Source organism: Coturnix japonica, unplaced genomic scaffold (assembly GCF_054131305.1).
Source record: "Coturnix japonica strain WE unplaced genomic scaffold, WE-NBRP24 Scf079, whole genome shotgun sequence".
Classification (NCBI taxonomy): Eukaryota; Metazoa; Chordata; class Aves; order Galliformes; family Phasianidae; genus Coturnix; species Coturnix japonica.
The window spans coordinates 183,393-195,595 of NW_028188982.1; the positions used below are offsets into that span (position 1 = coordinate 183,393).

A 12,203-nucleotide genomic window follows, 5' to 3' on the forward strand; every position below is an offset into this window, starting at 1 on the left:
GGGGTTTAGGGGGTCCTATGGGCTCTATGGGGTTGGGGGTCCTATGGGCTCTATGGGGTTGGGGGTCCTATGGGCTCTATGGGGTTGGGGGGTCCTATGGGCTCTATGGGGTTGGGGGGTCCTATGGGCTCTATGGGGTTGGGGGTCCTATGGGCTCTATGGGGTTGGGGGGTCCTATGGGCTCCATGGGGTTGGGGGGGGTTTGGGGGGTTCTATGGGCTCTATGGGGTTGGGGGGTCCTATGGGCTCTATGGGGTTGGGGGTCCTATGGGCTCTATGGGGTTGGGGGTCCTATGGGCTCTATGGGGTTGGGGGTCCTATGGGCTCTATGGGGTTTGTCGGAATACAACAACTTCAAGTCCATGGTGGTGTCGGGGGCAAAAGGCTCCAAGATCAACATCTCACAGGTCAATAGGGGCTTAAAGGGTCCTATGAGCTCTATGGGGTTGGGGGTCCTATGGGCTCTATGGGGTTGGGGGTCCTATGGGCTCTATGGGGTTGGGGGTCCTATGGGCTCTATGGGGTTTGGGGGTCCTATGAGCTCTATGGGGTTTGGGGTCCTATGGGCTCTATGGGGTTTGGGGTCCTATGGGCTCTATGGGGTTGGGGGGGTCCTATGGGCTCTATGGGGTTTGTCGGAATACAACAACTTCAAGTCCATGGTGGTGTCTGGGGCCAAAGGGTCCAAGATCAACATCTCACAGGTCAGTAGGGGCTTAAAGGCTCCTATGGGCTCTATGGGGTTGGGGGCTTAAAGGTGGGGGGGGTCCTATGAGCTCTATGGGGTTGGGGGTCCTATGGGCTCTATGGGGTTGGGGGTCCTATGGGCTCTATGGGGTTGGGGGTCCTATGGGCTCTATGGGGTTTGGGGGGTCCTATGGGCTCTATGGGGTTTGGGGGGGGGTCCTATGGGCTCTATGGGGTTGGGGGTCCTATGGGCTCTATGGGGTTGGGGGGTCCTATGGGCTCTATGGGGTTGGGGGGGGTTTGGGGGGTCCTATGGGCTCTATGGGGTTGGGGGGTCCTATGGACTCTATGGGGTTGGAGGGTCCTATGGGCTCTATGGGGTTGGAGGGTCCTATGGGCTCTATGGGGTTGGGGGTCCCTGTGAGCTCTATAGGCTTGGGGGGTCCTATGGGGGTTGGGGTCTTAAAGGTGGGTGGGGGTCCTATAGGCTCTATGGGGTTGGGGGGGGGTTTGGGGGTCCTATGAGCTCTATGGGGTTGGGGGGTCCTAAGAGCTCTATGGGGTTGGGGGGGGTTTGGGGGGTCCTATGAGCTCTATGGGGGTTGGGGTCTTAAAGGTGGGTGAGGGTCCTATAGGCTCTATGGGGTTTGGGGGGGGTTTGGGGGGTCCTATGGGCTCTATGGGGTTGGGGGTCCTATGGGCTCTATGGGGTTTGGGGGGGTCCTATGGGCTCTATGGGGTTGGGGGTCCTATGGGCTCTATGGGGTTGGGGGTCCTATGGGCTCTATGGGGGTTGGGGGGTCCTATGGGCTCTATAGGGTTGGGGGGTCCTATGAGCTCTATGGGGTTGGGTGTCCTATGGGCTCTATGGGGTTGGGGGTCCTATGGGCTCTATGGGGTTGGGGGGGTCCTATGGGCTCTATGGGGTTGGGGAGGTCCTATGGGCTCTATGGGGTTGGGGGGTCCTATGGGCTCTATGGGGTTGGGGGTCCTATGGTCTCTATGGGGTTGGGGGTCCTATGGGCTCTATGGGGTTGGGGGTCCTATGGGCTCTATGGGGTTGGGGGTCCTATAAGCTCTATACAGTTGGGGGTCCTATGGGCTCTATGGGGTTGGGGGTCCTATGGGCTCTATGGGGTTGGGGGTCCTATGGGCTCTATGGGGTTTGGGGGGGGTTTGGGGGGTCCTATGGGCTCTATGGGGTTGGGGGTCCTATGGGCTCTATGGGGTTGGGGGTCCTATGGGCTCTATGGGGTTGGGGGGCGTCCTATGGGCTCTATGGGGTTGGGGGGTCCTATGGGCTCTATGGGGTTGGGGGTCCTATGGGCTCTATGGGGTTGGGGGTCCTATGGACTCTATGGGGTTGGGGGTCCTATGGGCTCTATGGGGTTGGGGGTCCTATGGACTCTATGGGGTTGGGGGCCCTATGGGCTCTATGGGGTTGGGGGGGGTTTGGGGGGTCCTATGGGCTCTATGGGGTTGGGGGGGGTTTGGGGGGTCCTATGGGCTCTATGGGGTTGGGGGGGTCCTATGGGGGTCCTATGGGCTCTATGGGGTTGGGGAGGTCCTATGGGCTCTATGGGGTTGGGGGGTCCCTGTGAGCTCTATAGGCTTGGGGGGTCCTATGGGGGTTGGGGTCTTAAAGGTGGGTGGGGGTCCTATGGGCTCTATGGGGTTGGGGGTCCTATGGGCTCTATGGGGTTTGGGGGGTCCTATGGGCTCTATGGGGTTGGGGGTCCTATGGGCTCTATGGGGTTTGGGGTCCTATGGGCTCTATGGGGTTGGGGGGTCCTATGGGCTCTATGGGGTTGGGGGGTCCTATGGGCTCTATGGGGTTGGGGGTCCCTGTGAGCTCTGTAGGCTTGGGGGGTCCTATGGGGGTTGGGGTCTTAAAAGTGGGTGGGGGTCCTATAGGCTCTATGGGGTTGAGGGGGGGTTTGGGGGTCCTATGAGCTCTATGGGGTTGGGGGTCCTATGGGCTCTATGGGGTTTGGGGGATCCTATGGGCTCTATGGGGTTGGGGGGGGTTTGGGGGGTCCTATGGGCTCTATGGGGTTGGGGGCTTAAAGGTTGGGGGAGGTCCTATGAGCTCTATGGGGTTGGGGGGGGTTGGGGGGTCCTATGGGCTCTATGGGGTTGGGGGTCCTATGAGCTCTATGGGGTTGGGGGAGGTCCTATGGGCTCTATGGGGTTGGGGGGGTCCTATGGGCTCTATGGGGTTGGGGGGTCCTATGGGCTCTATGGGGTTGGGGGGGTCCTATGGGCTCTATGGGGTTGGGGGGGTCCTATGGGCTCTATAGGGTTGAGGGGTCCTATGAGCTCTATGGGGTTTGGGGGTCCTATGGGCTCTATGGGGTTTGGGGGGTCCTATGGGCTCTATGGGGTTGGGGGGGGCTTAAAGGGTCCTATGGGCTCTATGGGGTTGGGGGGTCCTATGGGCTCTATGGGGTTTGGGGGTCCTATGGGCTCTATGGGGTTGGGGGGTCCTATGGGCTCTATGGGGTTGGGGGGGTCCTATGGGCTCTATGGGGTTGGGGGGGTCCTATGGGCTCTATGGGGTTGGGGGGGTCCTATGGGCTCTATGGGGTTGGGGGGGTCCTATGGGCTCTATGGGGTTGGGGGTCCTATGGGCTCTATGGGGTTGGGGGGGTCCTATGGGCTCTATGGGTTAAGGGGGTCCTATAGGCTCTATGGGGTTGGGGGGTCCTATGGGCTCTATGGGGTTTGGGGGCCCTATAAGCTCTATAGGGTTGGGGGGTCCTATGGGCTCTATGGGGTTGGGGGGGGTCCTATGGGCTCTATGGGGTTGGGGGTCCTATGGGCTCTATGGGGTTGGGGGTCCTACGGGCTCTATGGGGTTTGGGGGGTCCTATGGGCTCTATGGGGTTTGGGGTCCTATGGGCTCTATGGGGTTTGGGGTCCTATGGGCTCTATGGGGTTGGGGGTCCTATGGGCTCTATGGGGTTTTGGGGGTCCTATGGGCTCTATGGGGTTGGGGGTCCCTGTGAGCTCTATAGGCTTGGGGGGTCCTATGGGGGTTGGGGTCTTAAAGGTGGGTGGGGGTCCTATAGGCTCTATGGGGTTGAGGGGGGTTTGGGGGTCCTATGAGCTCTTTGGGGTTTGGGGGTCCTAAGAGCTCTATGGGGTTGGGGGGGGGTTAAAGGGTCCTATGGGCTCTATGGGGTTGGGGGGGTCCTATGGGCTCTATGGGGTTTGGGGGCCCTATAAGCTCTATAGGGTTGGGGGGTCCTGTGAGCTCTATAGGGTTGGGGGCTTAAAGGTGTGGGGGGGTCCTGTGGTGTCTTTAGGGTCCCTAAGGAGAATTTAGGGTCTTTTAGGGGGTCTTTAGGTTTCCTAGGGGGTATTTAGGGTTCCAAGGGGGGTCTTTATGTCTCCTATTGGGTCTTTAGGGTATTTTAGGGGGTCTTTAGGTTCCCTATGGGGTCTTTAGGTTTCCTATGGGGTCTTTATGGTTCCTATGGGGTCTTTATGTCTCCTATGGGGTCTTTAGGTTTCCTATGGGGTCCTTAGGTTTCCTATGGGGTCTTTAGGTTTCCTACGGGGTCTTTAGGTTCCCTATGGGGTCTTTAGGGTCTCCTATGGGGTCTTTATGGTCCCTATGGGGTCTTTAGGTCTCATTCTATCCCATCCATCCCATCATATCCCATTCCCACCCCATTTAGGGTCTCCTATGGGGTCCTATGGGGTCTTTAGGTTTCCAACGGGATCTTTAGGGTCTCCTATGGGGTCTTTAGGGTTCCTAGGGGTTCTTTAGGGTCTCCTAGACCTATCTGGTCTTAAGGGATCCCAGGGGGTCTTTAGGGTCCCTATGGGGTCTTTAGGTCCCATTGTATCCTATTATCCCCCTATAGGTTATCGCAGTTGTGGGTCAGCAGAACGTGGAGGGGAAGCGGATCCCCTTTGGGTTCAAGCATCTTTAGGGTCCCTATGGGGTCTCTATGGGGTCTTTAGGTCTCCTATGGGGTCTTTATGGTCCCTATGGGGTCTTTAGGTTCCCTATGGGGTCTTTAGGTCCCATTCAATCCCATTGTATCCTATATCCCTATAGGTTATCGCAGTTGTGGGTCAGCAGAACGTGGAGGGGAAGCGGATCCCCTTTGGGTTCAAGCATCTTTAGGGTCCCTATGGGGTCTTTATGGTCCCTATGGGGTCTTTAGGTCTCCTATGGGGTCTTTAGGTTTCCTATGGGGTCTTTAGGTTCCTTATGGGGTTTTTAGGTTTCCTATTGAGTCTTTAGGGTTCCTATGGTGACTTTAGGAATTCCTATGGGGTCTTTATGGTTCCTATGGGGTCTTTATGGTTCCTATGGGGTCTTTAGGTCCCATTCTATCCCATTCAATCCCATTGTATCCTATTATCCCCCTATAGGTTATCGCAGTTGTGGGTCAGCAGAACGTGGAGGGGAAGCGGATCCCCTTTGGGTTCAAGCATCTTTAGGGTCCCTATGGGGTCTTTATGTCTCCTATGGGGTCTTTAGGTCTCCTATGGGGTCTTTATGTCTCCTATGGGGTCTTAGGTTTCCTATGGGGTCTTTAGGGTCTCCTATGGGGTCTTAGGTTTCCTATGGGATCTTTAGGTTCCCTATGGGGTCTTTATGGTTCCTATGGGGTCTTTATGTCTCCTATGGGGTCTTTATGTCTCCTATGGGGTCTTTAGGTTTCCTATGGGATCTTTAGGTTTCCTATGGGGTCTTTAGGGTCTCCTATGGGGTCTTTATGGTCCCTATGGGGTCTTTATGTCTCCTAGGGGGGTCTTTAGGTTTCCTATGGGGTCTTTATGTCTCCTATGGGGTCTTCAGGTTGCCTTTGGTGTCTTTATGTCTCCTAGGGGGGTCTTTAGGTTCCCTATGGGGTCTTTATGGTCCCTATGGGGTCTTTAGGTTTCCTATGGGGTTTTTATGGTCCCTATGGGGTCTTTAGGTCCCATTCCATCCCATTGTATCCTGTTATCCCCCTATAGGTTATTGCTGTTGTGGGGCAGCAGAACGTGGAGGGGAAGCGGATCCCCTTTGGGTTCAAGCATTTTTAGGGTCCCTATGGGGTCTTTATGGTTCCTATGGGGTCTTTAGGTCTCATATCCCATCCATCCCATCATATCCCATTCTCACCCCATTTAGGGTCTCCTATGGGGTCCCTATGGGGTCTTTAGGTTCCCTATGGGATCTTTAGGGTCTCCTATGGGGTCTTTAGGTTTCCTATGGGGTCTTTATGTTCCTTATGGGGTCTTTAGGTTTCCTATGGGGTCTTTATGTCTCCTATGGGGTCTTTAGGTTTCTTATGGGATCTTTAGGTTTCCTATGGGGTCTTTATGTTTCCTATGGGGTCTTTATGGTCCCTATGGGGTCCTTAGGTTTCCTATGGGGTCTTTAGGTTTCCTATGGGGTCTTTATGTCTCCTATGGGGTCTTTAGGTTTCCTATGGGATCTTTAGGTTTCCTATGGGGTCTTTAGGGTCTCCTATGGGGTCTTTATGGTCCCTATGGGGTCCTTAGGTCTCCTATGGGGTCTATAGGTTTCCTATGGGGTCTTTATGGTCCTTATGGGGTCCTTAGGTCTCCTATGGGGTCTATAGGTTTCCTATGGTGTCTTTAGGGTCTCCTACGGGGTCTTTATGGTCTCTATGGGGTCTTTAGGGTCCCTATGGGGTCTTTAGGTTTCCTATGGGGTCTTTGCATTTCCTATGGGGTCTTTGCGTTTCCTATGGGGTCTTTATGTCTCCTATGGGGTCTTTATGTCTCCTATGGGGTCTTTAGGTTTCCTATGGGGTCTTTGCATTTCCTATGGGGTCTTTGCGTTTCCTATGGGGTCTTTATGTCTCCTATGGGGTCTTTATGTCTCCTATGGGGTCTTTAGGTTTCCTATGGGGTCTTTAGGGTCCCTATGGGATCTTTAGGTCCCATTGTATCCTATTATCCCCCTATAGGTTATCGCAGTTGTGGGTCAGCAGAACGTGGAGGGGAAGCGGATCCCCTTTGGGTTCAAGCATCTTTAGGGTCCCTATGGGGTCTTATGTTCCCTATGGGGTCTTTATGTCTCCTATGGGGTCTTTAGGTTCCCTATGGGGTCTTTAGGTTTCCTATGGGGTCTTTATGTCTCCTATGGGGTCTTATGTTCCCTATGGGGTCTTTATGTCTCCTATGGGGTCTTTAGGTTTCTTATGGGGTCTTTAGGTCTCCTATGGGGTCTTTAGGGTCCCTATGGGGTCTTTAGGTTCCCTATGGGGTCTTTAGGTCCCATTCAATCCCATTGTATCCTATATCCCTATAGGTTATCGCAGTTGTGGGTCAGCAGAACGTGGAGGGGAAGCGGATCCCCTTTGGGTTCAAGCATCTTTAGGGTCCCTATGGGGTCTTTATGGTCCCTATGGGGTCTTTATGTCTCCTATGGGATCTTTAGGTTTCCTATGGGGTCTTTAGGGTCTCCTATGGGGTCTTTAGGTTCCCTATGGGGTCTTCAGGCTTCCTATGGGGTCTTCAGGTTTCCTATGGGGTCTTAAGGTTTCCTATGGGGTCTTCAGGCTTCCTATGGGGTCTTTAGGTTCCCTATGGGGTCTTTAGGGTCTCCTATGGGGTCTATAGGTTTCCTATGGTGTCTTTAGGGTCTCCTATGGGGTCTTTAGGGTCCCTATGGGGTCTTTAGGGTTCCTATGGGGTCTTTAGGTTTCCTATGGGGTCTTTATGGTTCCTATGGAGTCTTTAGTGTCTCCTATGGGGTCTTAGGTTTCCTATGGGGTCTTTAGGGTCCCTATGGGGTCTTTAGGTTTTCTATGGGGTCTTTAGGGTCTCCTATGGGGTCTTAGGTTTCCTATGGGGGTCTTTAGGGTCCCTATGGGTTCTTTAGTTCCCTATGGGACTTTAGGCTCCCTATGGGGTCTTTAGGTTTCCTATGGGGTCTTTATGTCTCCTATGGGGTCTTTAGGTTTCCTATGGGGTCTTTAGGTTTCCTACGGGGTCTTTAGGTTTCCTATGGGGTCTTTAGGGTCTCCTATGGGGTCTTTAGGGTTCCTAAGGGGTCTTTAGGGTCCCTATGGGGGGTCTTTATGGTCTTTTAGGGGGTTCTTTAGGGCTCCTAGGGGGTCTTTAGGGTCCCTATGAGGTCTTTAGGGTCCCTATGGGGTCTTTAGGTTTCCTATGGGGTCTTTAGGGTTCCTAGGGGGTCTTTAGGGTCCCTATGGGGTCTTTAGGTTTCCTATGGGGTCTTTAGGGTCCCTATGGGGTCTTTAGGGTTCCTAGGGGGTCTTTAGGGTCCCTATGGGGTCTTTAGGTTTCCTATGGGGTCTTTAGGTCTCCTAAGGGGGGGGTCTTTAGGGTCCCTAGGCAGTCTTAAAGTCTCCTAGGTTATGCTTTAGGGTCTTCTATGGGGTCTTTAGGTTTCCTATGGGGTCTTTAGGGTCCCTGTGGGGTCTTTAGGTTTCCTATGGGGTCTTTAGGGTCTCCTAGGGGTTCTTTAGGGATTCTATGGGGATCTTTTGGGTTCCTAAGGGGTCTTAAGGGTCTTCTAGGGGGTCTTTAGGGCTCCTAGGGGGTCTTTAGGGTCTTCTAGGGGGTCTTTAGGTTTCCTATGGGGTCTTTATGGTCCCTATGGGGTCCTTAGGTCTCCTATGGGGTCTATAGGTTTCCTATGGTGTCTTTAGGTTTCCTACAGGGTCTTTAGGTTTCCTATGGGGTATTTAGGGTCTCCTATGGGGTCTTTAGGGTCCCTATGGGGTCTTTAGGGTTCCTAAGGGGTCTTTAGGTTCTTATGGGGTCTTTAGGTTTCCTATGGGGTCTTTAGGTTTCCTATGTGGTCTTTATGTTTCCTATGGGGTCCTTAGGTTTCCTATGGGGTCTTTAGGGTCCTTTAGGGGGTCTTCAGGGTCTCCTATGGGGTCTTTAGGGTCTCCTATGGGGTCTTTATGTCTCCTATGGGGTCTTTAGGTCCCATTGTATCCCATTGTATCCTATATCCCTATAGGTTATCGCTGTTGTGGGTCAGCAGAACGTGGAGGGGAAGCGGATCCCCTTTGGGTTCAAGCATCTTTAGGGTCCCTATGGGGTCTTTAGGGTCCCTATGGGGTCTTTAGGGTCCCTATGGGGTCTTTATGTTCCCTATGGGGTCTTTAGGGTCTCCTATGGGGTCTTTAGGTTCCCTATGGGGTCTTTAGGGTCTCCTATGGGGTCTTTAGGTTCCCTATGGGGTCTTTATGTCTCCTATGGGGTCTTTAGGTTTCCTATGGGGTCTTTAGGTTTCCTATGGGGTCTTTAGGTTTCCTATGGGGTCTTTATGGTTCCTATGGGATCTTTATGGCCCCTATGGGGTCTTTAGGGTCCCTATGGGGTCTTTAGGTTTCCTATGGGGTCTTTAGGTTTCCTATGGGGTCTTTAGGTTTCCTATGGGGTCTTTAGGGTCTCTATGGGGTCTTTATGGTCCCTATGGGGTCTTTATGTCCCATTCAATCCCATTGTATCCTATATCCCTATAGGTTATCGCAGTTGTGGGGCAGCAGAACGTGGAGGGGAAGCGGATCCCCTTTGGGTTCAAGCATCTTTAGGGTCCCTATGGGGTCTTTAGGGTCTCCTATGGGATCTTTAGGTTTCCTATGGGGTCTTTATGATCTCCTATGGGGTCTTTATGATCTCCTATGGGGTCTTTAGGTTTCCTATGGGGTCTTTATGTCTCCTATGGGGTCTTTAGGTTTCCTATGGGGTCTTTAGGTTTCCTATGGGGTCTTTATGTCTCCTATGGGGTCTTTAGGTTTCCTATGGGGTCTTTATGGTCCCTATGGGGTCCTTAGGTCTCCTATGGGGTCTATAGGTTTCCTATGGTGTCTTTAGGGTTCCTATGGGGTCTTTATGTTTCCTATGGGGTCTTTATGTTTCCTATGGGGTCTTTATGGTCCTTATGGGGTCCTTAGGTCTCCTATGGGGTCTATAGGTTTCCTATGGTGTCTTTAGGGTCTCCTACGGGGTCTTTATGGTCTCTATGGGGTCTTTAGGGTCCCTATGGGGTCTTTAGGTTTCCTATGGGGTCTTTGCATTTCCTATGGTGTCTTTGCGTTTCCTATGGGGTCTTTAGGTTTCCTATGGGGTCTTTAGGTTTCCTATGGGGTCTTTAGGTTTCCTATGGGGTCTTTAGGGTCTCTATGGGGTCTTTATGGTCCCTATGGGGTCTTTATGTCCCATTCAATCCCATTGTATCCTATATCCCTATAGGTTATCGCAGTTGTGGGGCAGCAGAACGTGGAGGGGAAGCGGATCCCCTTTGGGTTCAAGCATCTTTAGGGTCCCTATGGGGTCTTTATGTCTCCTATGGGATCTTTAGGTTTCCTATGGGGTCTTTAGGTTCCCTATGGGGTCTTTAGGTTTCCTATGGGGTCTTTATGGTTCCTATGGGGCCTTTAGGGTCTCCTATGGGGTCTTTAGGTTTCCTATGGGGTCTTTATGTCTCCTATGGGGTCTTTAGGCTTCCTTAGGGGGTCTTTATGGCTTATAGGGGATCTTTAGGGTCTCCTGTATGGTTTTTAGGTTTCCTACGGGATCTTTAGGTTTCCTATGGGGTCTTTATGGTTCCTATGGGGTCTTTAGGTTTCCTATGGGGTCTTTAGGGTCTTTATGGGGTCTTTATGGTCCCTATGGGGTCTTTAGGTCCCATTGTATCCCATTATATCCCATTGTATCCTATTATCCTCCTATAGGTTATCGCAGTTGTGGGTCAGCAGAACGTGGAGGGGAAGCGGATCCCCTTTGGGTTCAAGCATCTTTAGGGTCCCTATGGGGTCTCTATGGGGTCTCTATGGGGTCTTTAGGGTCTCATATCCCATATTATCCCCCTATAGGTTATTGCAGTTGTGGGTCAGCAGAACGTGGAGGGGAAGCGGATCCCCTTTGGGTTCAAGCATCTTTAGGGTCCCTATGGGGTCTCTATGGGGTCTTTATGGGGTCTTTAGGGTCTCATATCCCATATTATCCCCCTATAGGTTATTGCAGTTGTGGGTCAGCAGAACGTGGAGGGGAAGCGGATCCCCTTTGGGTTCAAGCATCGCACGCTGCCCCATTTCATTAAGGACGATTACGGCCCCGAAAGCCGCGGATTCGTCGAGAACTCGTACCTGGCCGGATTGACCCCAACCGAGTTCTTCTTCCACGCCATGGGGGGCAGGGAGGGGCTCATTGACACGGCTGTGAAGACGGCGGAGACCGGTGGGTCAATCTATGGGGCGGAGCTATGGGGTGGATCTATGGGGTGGGATGGGGGATCTATGGGGTGGGATTAGGGGGTCTATGGGGGGCAGGGAGGGGCTCATTGACACGGCTGTGAAGACAGCGGAGACTGGTGGGTCAATATATAGGGTGGGGGGATCTCTGGGGTGGGGGGATCTATGGGGCACAGCTATGGGGTGGAGCTATGGGGTCTATGGGGTGGGAGGATCTATGGGCTGGGAGGATCTATGGGGTGGGATAGGGGATCTATGGGGGGCAGGGAGGGGCTCATTGATACGGCTGTGAAGACGGCAGAGACTGGTGGGTGGATCTATGGGATGGAGCTATGGGGTGGGATGGGGGGATCTATGGGGTGGAGCTATGGGGTGGGATGAATCTATGGGGTGGGGGGATCTATGGGGCGGGGGACTGAGTTCTTCTTCCACGCCATGGGGGGCAGGGAGGGGCTCATTGATACAGCCATGAAGACGGCGGAGACTGGTGGGTCAATCTATGGGGTGGGGGGATCTATGGGGTGAATCTATGGGGTGGGATGGGGGGATCTATGGGGTGGAGCTATGGGCTGGGAGGATCTATGGGGTGGGGGATCTATGGGGTGGATCTGTGGGGTGGGATTAGGGGATCTATGGGGCACAGCTATGGGGTGGGGGGATCTATGGGGTGGGATTAGGGGGTCTATGGGGGGCAGGGAGGGGCTCATAGACACGGCTGTGAAGACAGCAGAGACTGGTGGGTCAATCTATGGGGTGGGGGGATCTATGGGGTGGGATGGGGGATCTATGGGGTGGGAGGATCTATGGGGTGGGAGGATCTATGGGGTGGGATAGGGGATCTATGGGGTGGGAGGAGCTATGGGGTGGGGGACCGAGTTCTTCTTCCACGCCATGGGGGGCAGGGAGGGGCTCATTGACACGGCTGTAAAGACAGCGGAGACTGGTGGGTCAATCTATGGGGTGGGGGGAGCTATGGGGTGGAGCTATGGGGTGGGGGGATCTATGGGGTGGGGGGATCTATGGGGTGGGATTAGGGGATCTATGGGGTGGGATTAGGGGGTCTATGGGGGGCAGGGAGGGGCTCATTGATACGGCTGTGAAGACAGCGGAGACTGGTGGGTCAATCTATGGGGTGGGATTAGGGGATCTATGGGGCACAGCTATGGGGTGGAGCTATGGGGCACATCTATGGGGTGGGGGGCAGGGAGGGGCTCATAGACACGGCTGTGAAGACAGTGGAGACCAGTGGGTGCAGCTATGGGGTGGGATTAGGGGATCTATGGGGTGGAGCTATGGGGTGGGGGG

The 12,203-nt window shown here is 53.8% G+C and overlaps 1 protein-coding gene across 2 annotated transcripts in view; it reads left to right on the top strand.

Moving 5' to 3' along the window:
• The window catches only part of POLR2A (RNA polymerase II subunit A), a 143,566-nt gene that overhangs the window by 57,401 nt on the left and 73,962 nt on the right, over nucleotides 1-12,203 (top strand). For both annotated transcript variants that reach the window (XM_085534227.1, XM_085534226.1), the window contains exon 15: nucleotides 10,662-10,884. In XM_085534227.1, coding sequence (XP_085390353.1) covers nucleotides 10,662-10,884 — 223 coding nt within the window. The remainder of the gene's footprint in view (nucleotides 1-10,661; nucleotides 10,885-12,203) is intronic.